The sequence below is a fragment of the Euprymna scolopes genome, chromosome 30 (genome assembly GCF_053919585.1).
Source record: "Euprymna scolopes isolate OS-2025 chromosome 30, ASM5391958v1, whole genome shotgun sequence".
Classification (NCBI taxonomy): Eukaryota; Metazoa; Mollusca; class Cephalopoda; order Sepiida; family Sepiolidae; genus Euprymna; species Euprymna scolopes.
This window is the reverse complement of record NC_136511.1, coordinates 57,882,872-57,900,034: the sequence shown is the minus strand read 5'-3', so window position 1 is coordinate 57,900,034 and position 17,163 is coordinate 57,882,872. Positions and strand designations below refer to the sequence as shown.

The 17,163-nt window shown below is 33.0% G+C and overlaps 1 protein-coding gene across 1 annotated transcript in view; it reads left to right on the top strand.

Annotated features, from left to right (window-relative positions):
* Positions 1 to 17,163, top strand: part of LOC145254821 (uncharacterized) — a 128,657-nt gene that overhangs the window by 98,094 nt on the left and 13,400 nt on the right. The window contains exons 17-19 of the mRNA XM_080113649.1: positions 1,544 to 1,609; positions 3,254 to 3,436; positions 8,207 to 8,422. Coding sequence (XP_079969775.1) covers positions 1,544 to 1,609; positions 3,254 to 3,436; positions 8,207 to 8,422 — 465 coding nt within the window. The remainder of the gene's footprint in view (positions 1 to 1,543; positions 1,610 to 3,253; positions 3,437 to 8,206; positions 8,423 to 17,163) is intronic.

Sequence of the window (17,163 nt, the reverse complement as noted above, 5' to 3'; positions counted from 1 at the left end):
CAGATCGTCTAGTGTGGCATCTGTCCGCAAAGGAAAGTCAGGCAGGAGGTGGTTAGCAGGGTCCAGTGTGGAGTTGGAGGAAAACAAACTGGCAAACATGTTAGTCTTCTCAGTTGCTGAGCAAACAACCTCGTGATTGTTGGATAGTGGGGGAATTGTTGATTGCCCATTATTTACTACACTGTTGTAGATTTTCCAGAAGTTACGGGTTCCTAATTTCTGTGCTTCAATGTGGTTTTTAGTGGTTTCAGTAAATTCTCTCTTAGTTGTCACTATTTCTTTCTTACAGTTACTTCTGGCTTCTATATACTTCTGTCTGTTTGAACTGGACTTATGTCAGTTAAATCTGCGGTACGCATGCTGCCTTTGCGCTATGGCAGCTGCACAAGTAGAAGTAAACCATTGGGGAGAGTGGGGCTTGCTATAAAATTTCCGCGTGGGAACATGTGCTTCAATTGCCGTTTTGAACCATTCCATGGTCTCATTTGCGCACTGTTCAGCAGGAAGTGAAAAGATATTTCGCCATGGGGCGTCACTAATGAGATCTGATGGCATCCCAGTCAGCTTTTTTACAATATCTCGTTGTTTGGAGCAATGGCTCTTCAGTTTTGGCTGTAGAGTTTCAACCATTACCACTGCATGATCAGCGTTCCCAAGTGGGCTGTGGGCATTTGTTACACAGTCATCGGGAACTGTGGTCAGAAACAGATCTAGAAGTGATGTGTGTTGTTCTTGCTGGTCTGGGAAACGGGTTGGAAACGTAACTATCTGTGATAGGGAATGAGATATAGAGAAGTTATGTGTTATGGTACCAGCTGCATCTGTGTAAGTAGAAAATCCAAGCCAGTTGCTGTGGTGGACATTGAAGTCAACAAATACATGCACTTATGCGCTAGTGTTGAGGGAAAGTGCTGTATCTATGCTGTCAGAGACTTTGTTTATTAGGTTACAGTCCTGGGTCGAGGGAGAGCAGTAGAGAAAATAAAAGTAACTTATGTTATGTTGCATGTTAAGTCTAAAGCACACAAAGGCTTGATTGTCCGATTCTAGTTTAGTTTCTCTAGTCAAGGGAAGGGTGTTACGAATATAGACTCCAAGCCCGTGCATGTGTCTGTCAGTCCTTACGGCAGAGTGGGAGATATTCGGGCATATTAAAGTAGTTAGAGGGGATGAAGGAGTGTAGGTTAGTCTCACTTAGTGCTAAGATATCTGGGGTGTTTGTTAGGAGAAATGCTTCAACATCATTTAACTTAGTTCTACGCCAACGGATGTTCGTAAATGCAAGCCTCAAGGGAGGAGGCAGGTTGGTTTTGTTGATGCTGAACAAGTGGTTATGCAGAATACCAAACATGCAACATAAGCAGACCATAAGCTGGCCTTCCATTGATTTTGGCCTCTGGATAGCCCACCGGGGATGAGTATATATATATAATATATATATATGTATATATATATATATATTTCACACACACACACACAAATTTAGTTTTACAGTAATTTCCTGTATTATTAAATTACAATTTATGTTTACTCTTATTTTTAGGAGCCATTTCAAAAGCTTTGCTGAGTAGAATGGGACATCAACTCACACATGATTGCAAAGCTAAACGTAAGTTAAATCTGCTGTAATTGTCCTTTTGACCTTTGATTTTTCTATATTTCAATTACCATTTGGTTATCAAGATTATTCAGACTACTCTTCACATCTTGAATGCTATTCTCACAACGTTTTGACTGATTACCTCCCGCCCAATCTTCTTCATGCACATCAAACTTGGAAATCTGTATTTAATCCATAGTTAAGATTATTCTCATTCTGCCGGCCACATGTACCATGGCATAACAGATTAACTGCTAAGTAATAATCAGTCCTAAATGACACTCTTCTGGAGGTTGAAGGTTGAATCTCCAGTAAATGTGATACTAAAAATATAATTAAGGATTACTTAGGTCTTCTACACAGTCATAGCTGACATACTTTATCATTGATAAATTATGTGTTGCTAAAAATATTGGAATGTAACTTTAGAGTGGTTAATTCACTAAAGAGGAAAGTTAAATATTTCTATCTGAAAAGTTTTATTAAAACGTATTGAGCTCCTTTCTATATAAAAGTGAATATTTTTGTCTAAAAAGTTTTATCATAAAATTGTTAGGTCCCTTTCAAGTTTAAAAAAAAAAAAAAAAGGAATATTTTTATCTGAAAAGTCTGTCATAAGTTTTGGACTCTTTTCTAGTTAAAGGTGAATATTTTTATCTAAAAAAGTCTATTATAAAAGTAATTTGTCAGTAATTTGTTACTTCTAGTCTTTCAATTCAACAATTCTGTCAATTAATTTTCTTGTTTTCATAGATAGCACACATTTTTATTGCCAAAGAAAATGTGTGCTAATAAAAAAAATAATCATTTTGATTGTTTTCAATAAAACATTATTAAACTATTTAAAACATTGTTTTTCCATCAGATTCTCAGTATATCATAAAAGTGTTAGACTCTTTCTAAAAAGGATTTTTTTTTTATCTGAAAAGTGTATTATAAAAGTATTCGATTAATTTATTTATTGCGGACTATTATTCTCATCTTTATTAGTTGTTGTTTCATGATGTTTCAGCCAGCTATTCCTCTGGCCTTCGTCAGGTGGTAACCGTGACGGATAGGAACTTCGAATCTCCCAACTGCATTCTCAGCAATCACTGCCGTCCGTAGTTGTTGTCGTCTCACCATGTTTTTAGCCAAGTAAGCCTCTGGCTGGCTACGGATGGCAGTGATTGCTGACAATGCAGTTGGGAGATTCAAAGTTCCTATCCGTCGCGGTTACCACCTGACGAAGGCCAGAGGAATAGTTGGCCGAAACGTTGTGAAACAACAATTAAAAAAGATGAGAATAATAGTCTGCAATAAATAAATAATTATAAATAATACTCATCTCAATAATGAATTCCAATTAAAATAAAAGTATTGGAATCTTTCTAAAAAGGATTTTTTAATCTGAAAAGTGTATCATAAAAGTATTTGGCCCTTTTAAGTTAAAGTAAGTTTTAAGTTAAATAAAAGTGAATTTTTTAGCCTTTATCAGTAATCTTTTACTTTTTGATATTCGATTCAACAACTTGGAAAGTTAATTGTTTTTTAGTTGATAGCACACAGAACATAGTCTTTTTACTGCCATTGAAAGTTTGTCTTAAAAATGATAATTTTAATTGTTTTCAATAAAATATTATTTAACTATTTAAATCATTGTTTTTCCATCAGATTCTCAAATGGAAACACAAAATTATGTAGTTACAAAAGCTTCTTCCATTGCTGCTTCTTATATTGTCCATGTCAATGTGGAGGGAATCAAGAAACATTCTGATAAAATATTTAAACTTTGCTTCGATGCTGCAGAAGGAGAACAGATGAAATCTTTGTCTTTGCCACTACTTGGAACTGGAGGTAAGTAATCTAAATAGTTTTAATTTTCATTTAAATGATTTTATTTGCTTTTTATAGTGAGAGAGGTAATGGGGGCATGTGGTTGCTAAGATGAGATCAAATTGGTGTGATTTATCTTTATTTTTTTAGGGTGATAATTGAGAGTGTCAGTTCTTACCGCAGAGACCATCTTCCAGCGATTAGGGAAGCAAGATTCAGCAAGGCATTTGTTGTAGAGTTTAGAAAGTATGGGGGATAGCTTAGCTGAACATTTCTTAATTATGTATTATTATTCATCGGACTACTGTTCTTGTGATTTTCACAACGTTTCGGTCGATATAACCTCCGACCTTCTTCAGGTGTATCTTGTCAAACTCCGGAATGTTTCTGTTGAACTCCGGAATTTGGACGGAATTTCGAGCGGAACCCTTTATTTACTTCAAGGGGATAGCATGCTCTTCTTCTGTCAGCCATGACGGGATAGATGTCATAAGTAATTCGCAAATGTATATTTCAGTCGCCCACACTGAGGATTGAACCTTCAACCTTCAGGAGAATATCACTTTTACAATTGATTTTTCCCAGTACTCTAACCACTGTGCCACTGGTCCTGGACTGCTATGAAGGGTTCCGCTCGAAATTCCATCCAAATTCACAAGTTTGACAGAAACATTCCCGAGTTCGACAAGATACACCTGAAGAAGGTCGGAGGTTATAGCAGATGGATGTAAGAGGGAATGAGTCTCTATACACCCACTATGGATGCAACAGAAAAAGAAAAGGTTGCTTTCTACCTTGCATTGTGCAGTGTAGTTAGACGTATTTCCCCTGCTGACAAGATCGTCATTCTCTGAGATTTTAATGCTAGGGTGGGAAGAGATTTTGAAACCTGGGATGTGCTGGGTAAACATGGAGTGGGCAAGTGTAATAGTAATGGTCTGATGTTGTTGCAGTTTTGTTCAGAGATGGGTTTTAAAATTGGTAACACCGTGTTTCAGCAGAAGGACAAATTCAAGACGACTTGGATGCATTCTGGTTCCAAACAATGGCATTTGATAGACTGTGTTAGTCAGAAAATATGAGATAAGGGATATCTACAGTGTTCGTATGATGCATGGTGCAGAGTGCTGGACCGACCATCGGTTAGTCTATGCAAACGTTAAGCTTGTTGTGAAGCCCAAGATGAGAGGACCTGATGTGGCTATCCTAAAGCGACTTAATGTTGATTGTCTAAGGGACAATATTGTGAGGGAGAAAATAGTTAAGGAGATGGAAAAAATTGACTGTGAAAACTCTTGGCCTACTTTTAAGTAGTCTATGAGGTATGTGAGAGAGTATTAGTTTATTGTGAGTATAAAAGTCATGATTAGTTCAATGAGAATGATACTGAAATTCAGGTTCTAACCCTACTGAGATTCTTTATAGATGACCTCCTAAACAGGTCTTCTTACGTTGATCAGAAGTTTGTTAGGTCGATTCCTAGCAATCCGATCAAGGATATCTTGGGAGAGGTTCCCTCTCTCCAGGAGGTTGAAGCAGCTGTCTATAAACTGAACAATGGAATGTCTCCTGACATGAATCAAATGCATGCAGAGATCTTTAAATGTTCTAGGCCCAAGATGATGCAATGCTTGGCGAACTTGTTACCGACTGCTTGGCGTGATGAGTGTGTTCCACAGAATTGACAGGATGCATTGATGATGGTGCTATACAAGGAGAAGAGTGCCAAAGATGAATGTGGAAACTATTGGGGCATCTCATTGCTGTCAGTAGTCGGCAAGATGCTCTGTAGGATCATGCTTGACAGAATGCTGGAGCACATTGTTGAGCATGTTTTGCCTGAGTCGCAATGTGGTTTCAGAAGTGGTTGAGGAACAGTGGATATGATTTTTACAGCCAGGCAACTACAGGAGGAATGCATAGAACAGCGAAAGGGTCTGTATCAGGTGTTCATCAAGTTAACCAAGGCCTTTGATACAGTAAATAGGGATGCTTTGTGAGGAATTCTGAAAAAGCTTGGCTGTCCTGACAAGTTCATAACCATCTTAAAGCTCTTCCATAATCATATGAAGGCTGTGATCAATGTTGGAGGAAAGCTAGCTGATCCTATTTCAGTAAAGAATAGTGTTGCCAGATCTAACTTGTGTCAACTGCGTGCAGACATGCAAGACTGCAGGCGGTTTGAAACGGCATATGAATGTTCATAGAAGTGGCCATCAAGCATGTGCTGCTAATGGTACTCATGTCTGCATCATGTATGCCAAAGAATGTCAGAGTTTGGCTGGGCTTAAAAGCCATTTTTGTGCAGCTCACCACTGATCTGTCTTCATGTTCCAATTTTCTGACGCTATATCAAGTAATGGCAATATTTGAGAACGAATTTGCTGCCATCATGTATGTATGTATGTATGTATGTCTAAAACTTTCGACAGAGGTGACAAATTTTCACAAGATCAGTATCATTTTGAAGCTTGACCCTTCAGGCAACAAATATCGAAAAATTGGCTAAAAACATTAATTCCTTCACTCTCAGCAAGGCAATTTTTACAGAGAGGGGGTCACTTTTTTTGCCGATATTTTCGAAAGTAATCCCCTCTTTTTGATTGACTAGCATTAATTTAAACATTTGTGACTTCCGGTTTGGCAATGACCGCTACAGCAAAGATGTCACTTTTTTTTTTTTTTTTTTTTTGTTACATTCTTTTCCTCCTTCCCAGTATGGGTTCAAGCCTGTCTACTTACTACCACATTTTTGCTTAACTCACACCTCTAAACACCCGGGCAATGCTAGCCACCCAGGCTGGTTCAAATAGAAATGGGAAACGTTTTGTCTACAGGATCAAAACAATCATTGAATTTAAAAACAATAAGGGAAAGGGAGAAAAAGAAAGAGAAAAAGACAGTTAGCTTGCCACAACATGTCATGATTTACTTTGGACAACATTTAATAATTTACTTTGAACAACATTTCATGATTTACTTTGGACAACATTTCATGATTTACTTTGGACAACATTTCATGATTTACTTTGGACAACATTTCATGATTTACTTTGGACAACATTTCATGATTTACTTTGGACAACATTTCATGATTTACTTTGGACAACGTTTCATGATTTACTTTGAACAACATTTCATGATTTACTTTGAACAACATTTCATGATTTACTTTGAACAACATTTCATGATTTACTTTGAACAACATTTCATGATTTACTTTGGACAACATTTCATGATTTACTTTGAACAACATTTCATGATTTACTTTGAACAACATTTCATGATTTACTCTGAACAACATTTCATGATTTACTTTGAACAACATTTCATGATTTACTTTGAACAACATTTCATGATTTACTTTGAACAACATTTCATGATTTACTTTGGACAACATTTCATGATTTACTCTGAACAACATTTCATGATTTACTTTGAACAACATTTCATGATTTACTTTGAACAACATTTCATGATTTACTTTGGACAACATTTCATGATTTACTCTGAACAACATTTCATGATTTACTTTGAACAACATTTCATGATTTACTTTGAACAACATTTCATGATTTACTTTGGACAACATTTCATGATTTACTTTGGACAACATTTCATGATTTACTTTGGACAACATTTCATGATTTACTTTGGACAACATTTCATGATTAACTTTGAACAACATTTCATGATTTACTCTGAACAACATTTCATGATTTACTTTGAACAACATTTCATGATTTACTTTGAACAACATTTCATGATTTACTTTGAACAACATTTCATGATTTACTTTGAACAACATTTCATGATTTACTTTGGACAACATTTCATGATTTACTTTGAACAACATTTCATGATTTACTTTGAACAACATTTCATGATTTACTTTGGACAACATTTCATGATTTACTTTGGACAACGTTTCATGATTTACTTTGAACAACATTTCATGATTTACTTTGAACAACATTTCATGATTTACTTTGAACAACATTTCATGATTTACTTTGGACAACATTTCATGATTTACTTTGAACAACATTTCATGATTAACTTTGAACAACATTTCATGATTTACTCTGAACAACATTTCATGATTTACTTTGAACAACATTTCATGATTTACTTTGAACAACATTTCATGATTTACTTTGAACAACATTTCATGATTTACTTTGGACAACATTTCATGATTTACTCTGAACAACATTTCATGATTTACTTTGAACAACATTTCATGATTTACTTTGAACAACATTTCATGATTTACTTTGGACAACATTTCATGATTTACTCTGAACAACATTTCATGATTTACTTTGAACAACATTTCATGATTTACTTTGGACAACATTTCATGATTTACTTTGGACAACATTTCATGATTTACTTTGGACAACATTTCATGATTTACTTTGGACAACATTTCATGATTTACTTTGGACAACATTTCATGATTTACTTTGGACAACATTTCATGATTTACTTTGGACAACGTTTCATGATTTAAATGTATAATTTTGTAGTTTTACAGCCAAAAGATCTTTATATCAGATTCATTCCGATTACAAAACAAACTTGTTTCAAATAAGAAGCTTTTTTAATCTGATGTAAACTTTCTAAAAATGTGAACTTGTGTAGAATATGATTCCATCCTTTTTTATTTTTTTTTCCAAATTTTGTAACCTTATTTAATCTTAAACCCTCTATCACTTGTCAGTATCATTTGCCCAACACTATATATCTCACAGTTATGTACATAATTATGTTTTTCTTATTTTTCAGGATTGGGCTGCACTATCGATGATATTATAAAGAACTTTTTAAATGCTCTCAAGAGCTTTGGCAAATCTTCACCGAAATATCTGAAAACTGTAAAGTTAGTCATTTTTAATGCAAATGTGTTAAATGAAATTTGTCAAATAATTGGCAATGAAACACAATCATTTTTTCAAAAATGGAATCCATTCAGGACTCAATCGAAATCGACAACAAAAAAAGGTACATTTTATCATTATAAAAAAAAAATAACCTAATATAAATAATTATTATTAAGATAATCTGCATTCTGGCATAGTCTCAAGAACAATTTTATTCTAGTTAAATTTTGAAAATAGCATAAATATAGATATATTTGATTGATATTTTTATATACATTTCAACAGTACAATTTTACTCAATTTTATTATCTTAATTATCTTAAGTGTGTAGAAACCACATAAAATTGTTAATTATCTTTATTTTGTTATGTGTGCAAGCACAATTAAGTTTCTCTTGATTTCACTACCTTAAAATGTTCAAGCAAAACTAACACTTTTACTTGATTTAACTACCTTAATTTTTTTAATTAAGCAAGCAAAATTTTCTTTAGTGTGTAAGCCCAATTAAGTTTTATTTTATTTAACTACCTTAATGTAAATATTAGTGTTGGGACGATTCCTAATTTTTATACGATTCCGATTCCAGGAAAATATTGATTAACGATTCCGATACCAAGTACGATTCCGATTCCTAGGGAATTATTGTTTTGAAATATACCAGGTAGTTTTATACTTATGGTCTGGTAGTTCCCAAATATGTTCCCTAACTTTGAAAGAGATATTTTATGTCTACACCGTCGTGTTTTGGTTTAAATAAAATTATTATATAGTAAACTAAACGGAAAAATTAGCAAAATTTATTTTAGAGAAAATTGATTTTACTTAATTGGAATACAGAAAAAAAACAAAGAAAATAGAATTTATCCTTCAGAGCAAAAACAAATAAAATAGAATTTATATAACAGAACAAAAACAAGAAAATTAGAGAATAAATTAACACGATTCATTATTTTGCTCCTCATAATTAACAGATTAAATGAATTAAATAAAAAAAAAAAATATAGCGGAAGAGAAAGAAAATATATACTAATTAAATATAAAAATGGTGAAAGCCAACGTCCGCCTAAAAAAGTTAAAAAAAAAAAAAAAACAACTTTATTTTATTTTACAAAACCCAAAATGAGATTAGAATTTGGGACCCCATCGTTTCAGTAGGACCTTTTGGTGCCATTTTTACCTACTTATTCACTCGTGCCATTTTTACCGAGCACCACATTTTTGATACTGCGAGAAATACGAACCATGCTGAAATAATGTTATTATTTAAAAAGCAATTCTTTAACTGTTCTGCACTTTCACCTAACAATTTAATGAAAAAACATACCATAAAAATTTAATTCAACTTGGAAATCCCATCTAAAATATAACAAGGTACGTACACTGCACAAGCACCAAAGTAAAATCCCAATTCTCGTCGAGTGGTTCCAATATGGGATCGGTTTGCTATAACGTAACTAAAAACTAGCACCCCTTTCAAATGTCAAAATACTTTTGCTTGTTTTTTGTGAGATAATCTGGTAAGTGTCCAATCAATAATAATCCACTGTTCTGTTCGGTTTCTTACAATTTTTCAAAATTGCAAAAAAACAAACAGAAAAAAATATAGACGGGATGATGCTCGTTCGGGTATACTCCAAAAAATATATCTAATTGGGTAAAAAAGTAACTTAGTTTGTCTTTAATAACATTTGCTTTTTTGTTTATTTATTGTTTCACCCATTTTTTTGCCATTATTATTCTCAAAGATTATTCAAAAGAAACGTGAAGGTATTGTGCAATTATTATAAGAAACTATCTTATTTATTCAATAAATATATTTTTATATTTGAAAATTAAAAAGTTATTAGAACTAGAATATAGTTGAAACCACAAAAACAATTTCTTAGTTATTTCATTTCATAATTAGCATATTCATTACAAGCACAGACTAGTTAAAATTAAATTAATTTTCAACTCATGAAACACATTTTGACTGTCTTTAAAATAGTCTAAAAGTATACACTTACATTTTTATCTTGGAAAATTTACACTGTCTTTTGTGTGTCTTGTCAGTAGCTGAGAAACGTGAAAACTAAATTGTCCAATGATATGAAAGATACCAATTAGCAGAAATAATTTCTATCTGTAGTTTGGGATTTACGTGTTTTTGCATAAAGGTGTGAAAACTTTTGAATTCACTAATCCTTTAATGTCCACTTTACTTGTCATAACACTTTGAAATTGTTAGATTTTTTCACACTTTGTTACCATTGACTTGCCAATGCTGGCTAGGTGACCCCCCCCCCCGGATATATATATATATATATATATATATATATATATATATATATATATATATATATATATACAGTAGCGTCCAAAAGTAAAGGGCTAGTAGTTTCAAGACAAGTTTAAGTTCTTTTTAAGAAAAACCGTTCATTTAAAATACTTAATATGCATATATACTTATAGATATACTCATCACTCATGTCTCGCCTAAATTTCATAAGCATCCGTTGGATATTTTTGAAGTTATGACCAATAACACAAAAGTTTGTCCAAATTCTCGTGGTCCAAAAGTTAAGGGCTAGGCGGTATAATCTTTAATTATTATAACAGTAAGGTACTGTATAGGTGGACATGAGTTATCGCCCCTGAACATACTTTACATAAGTGAAGTTTCCAACGGGTAAAAGTTATCGCCCCTGGCTCATAACTTTACATTTGTGGACTTCGCTCTCCTATAAAAAGAGAGAGAAACGTCCATCTTCATTCTGAAGTCGACACACGTCGTTTCGCTGTCAGACAGGTACTATGAATAATCCTACTTCAAATTTTTACTAAAGAACATTAAAATTATTGTAATTGGGTAAAAGAAATGAGTGTTTGTATCGCACTAGTACAACATGGCAGCAAAACAACGTCGTCCCGTTTCTGTCGAAGAAAAACAGCTCATTATTCATCTTCATAGTAATGGCAAGAAAACTTCTGAGATTGTTGACACCGTAGGAAGGTCTCCTAGTGTAGTAAAGCGTATTGTGGCACATTTCAAGCAGTCAGGATCAGTGGCAGCTGCCCCCAAATCTGGTAGACCTTGAATCACAACTGCTCGACAGGATCGTCTTATTGTCAAAATGTCACTTAAAGACAGATTTAACACTGCTGCTAAAATATCTCGAGAACTAAAGCAAAGGTCTATTGTTCAAGCGTCTTGGCAAACTGTTACACGCCGGTTGCACGCTTCTGAATTGCAATCTCGAGTGCCAGCAAGGAAGCCTCTTATCTCCAAAAAGAATCAGAAACTCCGCCTCGCTTTTGCCCAAGAACACGTTGTGTGGACAACCGAAAACTTGTCCCGTGTGCACTTTAGTGATGAATCGAAGTTTAACGTTATTGGATCTGATGGCAACACGTATGTCCGGCGAAGAACTGGTGAGAGATTGGAGGTTAAGTGCGTGACAAAAACTGTGAAATTTGGAGGAGGAAGTGTAATGGTTTGGGGCGTTATGTCAGCTGCAGGCTGTGGACCACTGATTCGTCTGCAAGGTGGAATAAATGCAGAAGTTTATAAGCAGATTCTACGGCAGCATGCTGTTCCTAGTCTTCGCTCGTCGCTCTATCAACCTGCAATTTTCATGCAGGATAACGCTCCTTGTCACACTGCTAAGAAAGTAAAAACATTTTTAGACAAGGAAGAAGTTGAAACGATGCGTTGGCCCCCTCAGAGTCCAGATCTTAATCCTATTTAGAATATCTGGAAAATAGTTGGTGAACGTGCTCAACTTCAGTGCCCAAAAAATCAAGAAGAACTCTGGCAGTGCTTACATGCTGAATGGAGTGTGATAACGCCAGCGTTTTGCAAGAAGTTGGTGGATTCCTGTGCCAAGAGGTGTCAAGAAGTCATAAATAGCAAGGGTTTGTTTACCAAATACTAGTTAGTTGGTAATTTCAGCCATTCACAGCAAGGACAAAAGCCGCAATCGTGTTAGCCCTTAACTTTTGGACACACACATTTTGAACAATTTTATTTAAAATGGTAGTTATTCAAAAAATACTTAGTGTAGGCTAACGAAATTATGACACATTGAAGATATACATGTTATCTATATAATTGTGAAGTAATTTTTTGTTGTTCGTGTGTATTTGTTTCAAATATATGGTTAAACTTGCTGAGGTTTTACTAGCCCTTAACTTTTGGACGCTACTGTATATATATATTGTTTCTTTCTCATTTTTCCACAGTTAAAAAAATGAAATGTCATTAAATGATTTCAAAAGTACAAAAGTTTTCAATAAAAATCGGCCAAAGATTTTCCAATGACTAATTTTTTTAAGAGTTTATAATATTCTAAAAAAAGATTTTAAATTAAAACTTAAAAATTCCATAATATATAATAAATAAATTCTATTTCCGACTATTTTCGCACTTAAGCTTGGCTGAAAAATTTTTGGGGGGGGGATTGTCACCCCTCTATGGCTGTCACCCGGGGCTGACTCCCCCCCCCCCAGCTACGCTAGTGGGTATGAGCGTGGCCTTCGTTATAAAGATGGCCGGCCAGCTGAAAAAATGACGTCATCGCCGAGGTCCCAACAAGCAAGATATGTGGAACTCTTGACTGTCAATAATGAACAGTAATTTTTACAGACAGCGTTACAAAACTTCAAAATTGGATTAAAATAAAGAAATAAAGAAAGAACACAATGAGTTATACTGAAACTCATCTAATATTAATAATAAAAAAATAATTAAAAAAACAAGTTGTTTGTTTAAGTATTATAAGCAATTTAATATTTCGTTGTATTATAGATTTTAAAGATTAGAATGCGTTCTTTAACTACTTATAAATTACATTTTAAAAAAATGAAGGAACACGATTTGATTTGTAGTAAACTTGAAGTTTATTTGATATAATTAAATGAAAATTATGCATGTAAGATTATGAATATTTGAAGCAGAACACAAGCAAAATATTTGATATGAGTTAAGACAATAAACAAATATTAGAATTAAACTATTTTTTTTAATCAAAATGAATTTTTTTTTAATCAAAATGAATTTTTTTTTTTTTTTTAATCAAAATGAATTTTTTTTTTTTAATCAAAATGAACCACAATCAAAAAAACAATATTTTTAAAAATCGAAATGAATTTTTTTAAAAATCGAAATGAATTTTTTTAAAAATCGAAATGAATATTTTTTAAATCATTTGAACAATATTTTTTTAAATCAAAACTGAAAAACGAACGATGAATTAGTTTAACTGAAAAACGAACGATGAATTAGTTTAACTGAAAAACGAACGATGAATTAGTTTAACTGAAAAACGAACGATGAATTAGTTTAACTGAAAAACGAACGATGAATTAGTTTAACTGAAAAACGAACGATGAATTAGTTTAACTGAAAAACGAACGATGAATTAGTTTAACTGAAAAACGAACGATGAATTAGTTTAACTGAAAAACGAACGATAAGTTAAAATTAAAATCAAACAAATAATGTTAGTATAAACAAAGTTACTAATGCAGAAATATTTCAAATATTAAATACATCAGACATTATAAAAATCCGTTGTGGAATTTAATTAAAAGTTTGAATTTTTCTGAAATTTTTTTTTTTATTAATGTTGTCATTCTCCTTGCGACAAAAATTATTTATGAGGGAATTCGAAGAACTCCATATGAGCATTTTTTCAATTTGTTGTATAGGGTGACCCTCATCACACGAGTCAACATTAAATAAAAGATGTTGATCAGCCAAAATATTTAAGGTTATATACATGGCTAATTTTCTTTGATGAATAGAATGAAAGAAAGAATCGCATTTGGTAAGTTTATTTATGACTATATAATTATATAACACAAAATTATTGGTTGTATCATTTGGGTATAACAGAGAACCTCTGTTAATACCCTGAAAGTAGCTGTTTATTTCAGCTATTTCTTCAATAGTATCTCTCCCAGATATTAAGTTTTTGCAACTATTGCATTTCAATTTTTTAAAAACTGCATGACAGCAATAACCTGCTAAGTATAATATAACAGGAAGTACTGCTTTGCACCGATTAATATCATCTTCTGTTACATCTATGTTAAATTTATAAACATCTAACTGTTGTTCTGTTGTCATTTCATCCCAGTTAGTTTCGTGTAAATTCTTCAAATCAATAGTTTGGTTATTAAGTGGTAAACTCAATTTTAAAACTGATAACATTCTAAGTTTTTTTTCACATTCATACACTTGACGTATCGATATATTATACTGATCCCCGCTAAGTTGCCGATACTGGCCAAACCTTGCCTCAAGGTTATCTGTCTGAAACTTTCCTGGTAATATATACACCATGTTCAGTTCTCTAATGCAATATTTAGTTAATTCTAAAATTGCGTAAGTTGTATGGTGCAAAGCAGTATATGTTTCCTTTGTTAACTTACCAGTTCTTCCAGGTATGCTATTCCAAGTTTCTAACCAGTCACAGAACATAGAGAGAAATCTGTAATTATCACCATTTAATGTAAGTGGATTTGCATATTTATTACGAAGCTGAAAACCTTTATTTGGTGTTTTCACATTCAGTATTGTCCACCAAATATAAAATATTTGTATGTATTCTGCGATTTCTGCATAATTTGGCAAGCATTCCTGTTTGCCTAAGGTTAGCAAACCTTGAATAGTATATTCGTTGAAAATTTGCAAAACCAAATTAACATTTTGCCTTTCAAAAGTAGTGGGAGAAAGGGCCTTTGCAGTCAACTTATAACAATATTTTAAAAGCGATTGAGATTCTATCGCATAAAGTTTATGCAAACTAGAAAATGGAGCATTTTGGATGTTATCCAATTCATGATTTCCATTATAACAAAACTTTGGGAACATCATGCATTTACTTTCATCTTTTTGGCCAAGCCAATTGTTTCTAATGCATTTTAGTATATGTACTGAGTCGAATAAGAAAAAAAGAGGTCTAGACGTTATAAATGGATGTGGATAGACAATTGAAAGCTTTGCTGGGCTACAAAAGAAAGCCATGGCTTTTTTATTTATTGCATTATTATCTGTTATAACACATAATACTCTAAAGCCTATCTCCTCTAAGCCAATTATTAAACGTTTGATTATGTCAAATAAGTTCTCAGCTCGAAGACATTTAGTTGGCATAACATGCACAACATCCTTATATTGTGAGAATACACTGCTAAGCATAAAAGCAAATGCACTTGTGGCAGGTTCATTGCTGTTGTTAGCTAAACCAACAATATTACCACCTTTATAATCAAGATAAGGTTTGAGATGTATTTCATCAATAAGTAAAGATACTGTGGTGTCTTTCGGCATTAGTAACTTGAATTTATTTTTAATATACATGAGGAAATTGTTATGTTGTTCAATTACAGGATTCATAGACATTGATAAGGTTAATCTCCTGATAGTTGAATAACATGGTAAAATCACATTTTTAGTGTCTCTTAACAGTCTGTACCCTCTAGGGGAGCAGTTATATAATAAAGAAGAGAATATCATCATTTCACTTGAATAATTAACCTTATTCATTGTCATTATATTTATTTGTTCATAAATGAATTTAATTGAATTGACATATTTGAATGACTCATCTTGTACTAATAACAAAAATGACAAGATTAATTTTAATAAAGAAATTGTATTTGACGTTTTGGTTTGCTGTTCTTCGATGTCCATTTTTTTCATGTTTTCCATCAAAATCTGTAGAGTATTTTTATCGGTTACATGTTTAGGAACCTTATACTCTCCTATAGAACTCATTTTAACATCATTGCAGAATACTGCAACGGCCAAGTCCGATTCAATTACAAGGGACATTTTTATCTTTGGGCATGGGCATCTGTATATATGATATATCATAATAGTATTTTCCTGCCTAATAAAAGTCCAATAATTTTTATTTAGGAAGTTCAATTTTGTTTCCAAATCATCGATGCTATGGAAAGTGTTACGTTTTTGTAACTCTAACTCGTCAGCAACACTTTCACATAAGGCACGCTTAAGGGCAGAGTTTTCTAAACGTATTTTCTTTGCGTTAGGGGACTCTCTAAAAGTGGTTGATGATGATAAATAGGAGGGACAGTTTGGTAGTATTCTAGGAATAGCACCATCTCTAAGACATGGATTTTTTAATTTAGCAGTGATTGACTTTCCGGTTTTTTCATCAAATGCTGTAGTCTCTCGCCGTATGTCTTCAGGTCGAAAATGAAGTTCACATACCTAAAGAAATAATTTAAAAGAAAACCGTACCATATGTTTGACTTTTACAAAAATTACGGGTTTGTATTATTGTACACATAGATTCGAAAAAGTTGTCAAAAAACAAATATATAACAAATAAATGTTATCAAAGGCAAGATAAGTTACTTTTCTACCAAACTGGATATAATTTTGGTGTTTTTATTCAGTGTAACATGTTTATTCAGCTCGAAAAACATGCAGTGTTTACCGATGTATTGGAAAATTCAAAATGGCAGCCGACTCTTAAGCACGGCAAGTTCGGGAAAAGGTGTTATAAATAATAAACTAGACAAAATACTGTTAGAAATTCGCTCAATATATATTACCGTGACATAGGTTGACATATATTCGGTGTTTTTTTAATAGTATTTTGTCTAGTTTATTATTTATAACACCTTTTCTCGAACTTACCGTGTTTAAGAGAGAGTCGGCCGCCATTTTGAATTGTCCAATACATCGGTAAACACTGCATGTTTTTCGAGCTGAATAAACATGTTACATTGAATAAAAACACAAAAAATATATCCAGTTTGGTAGAAAAGTAACTTATCTTGCCTTTGATAACATTTATTTGTTATATATTTGTTTTTTGACAACTTTTTCGAATCTGTGTACAGTAA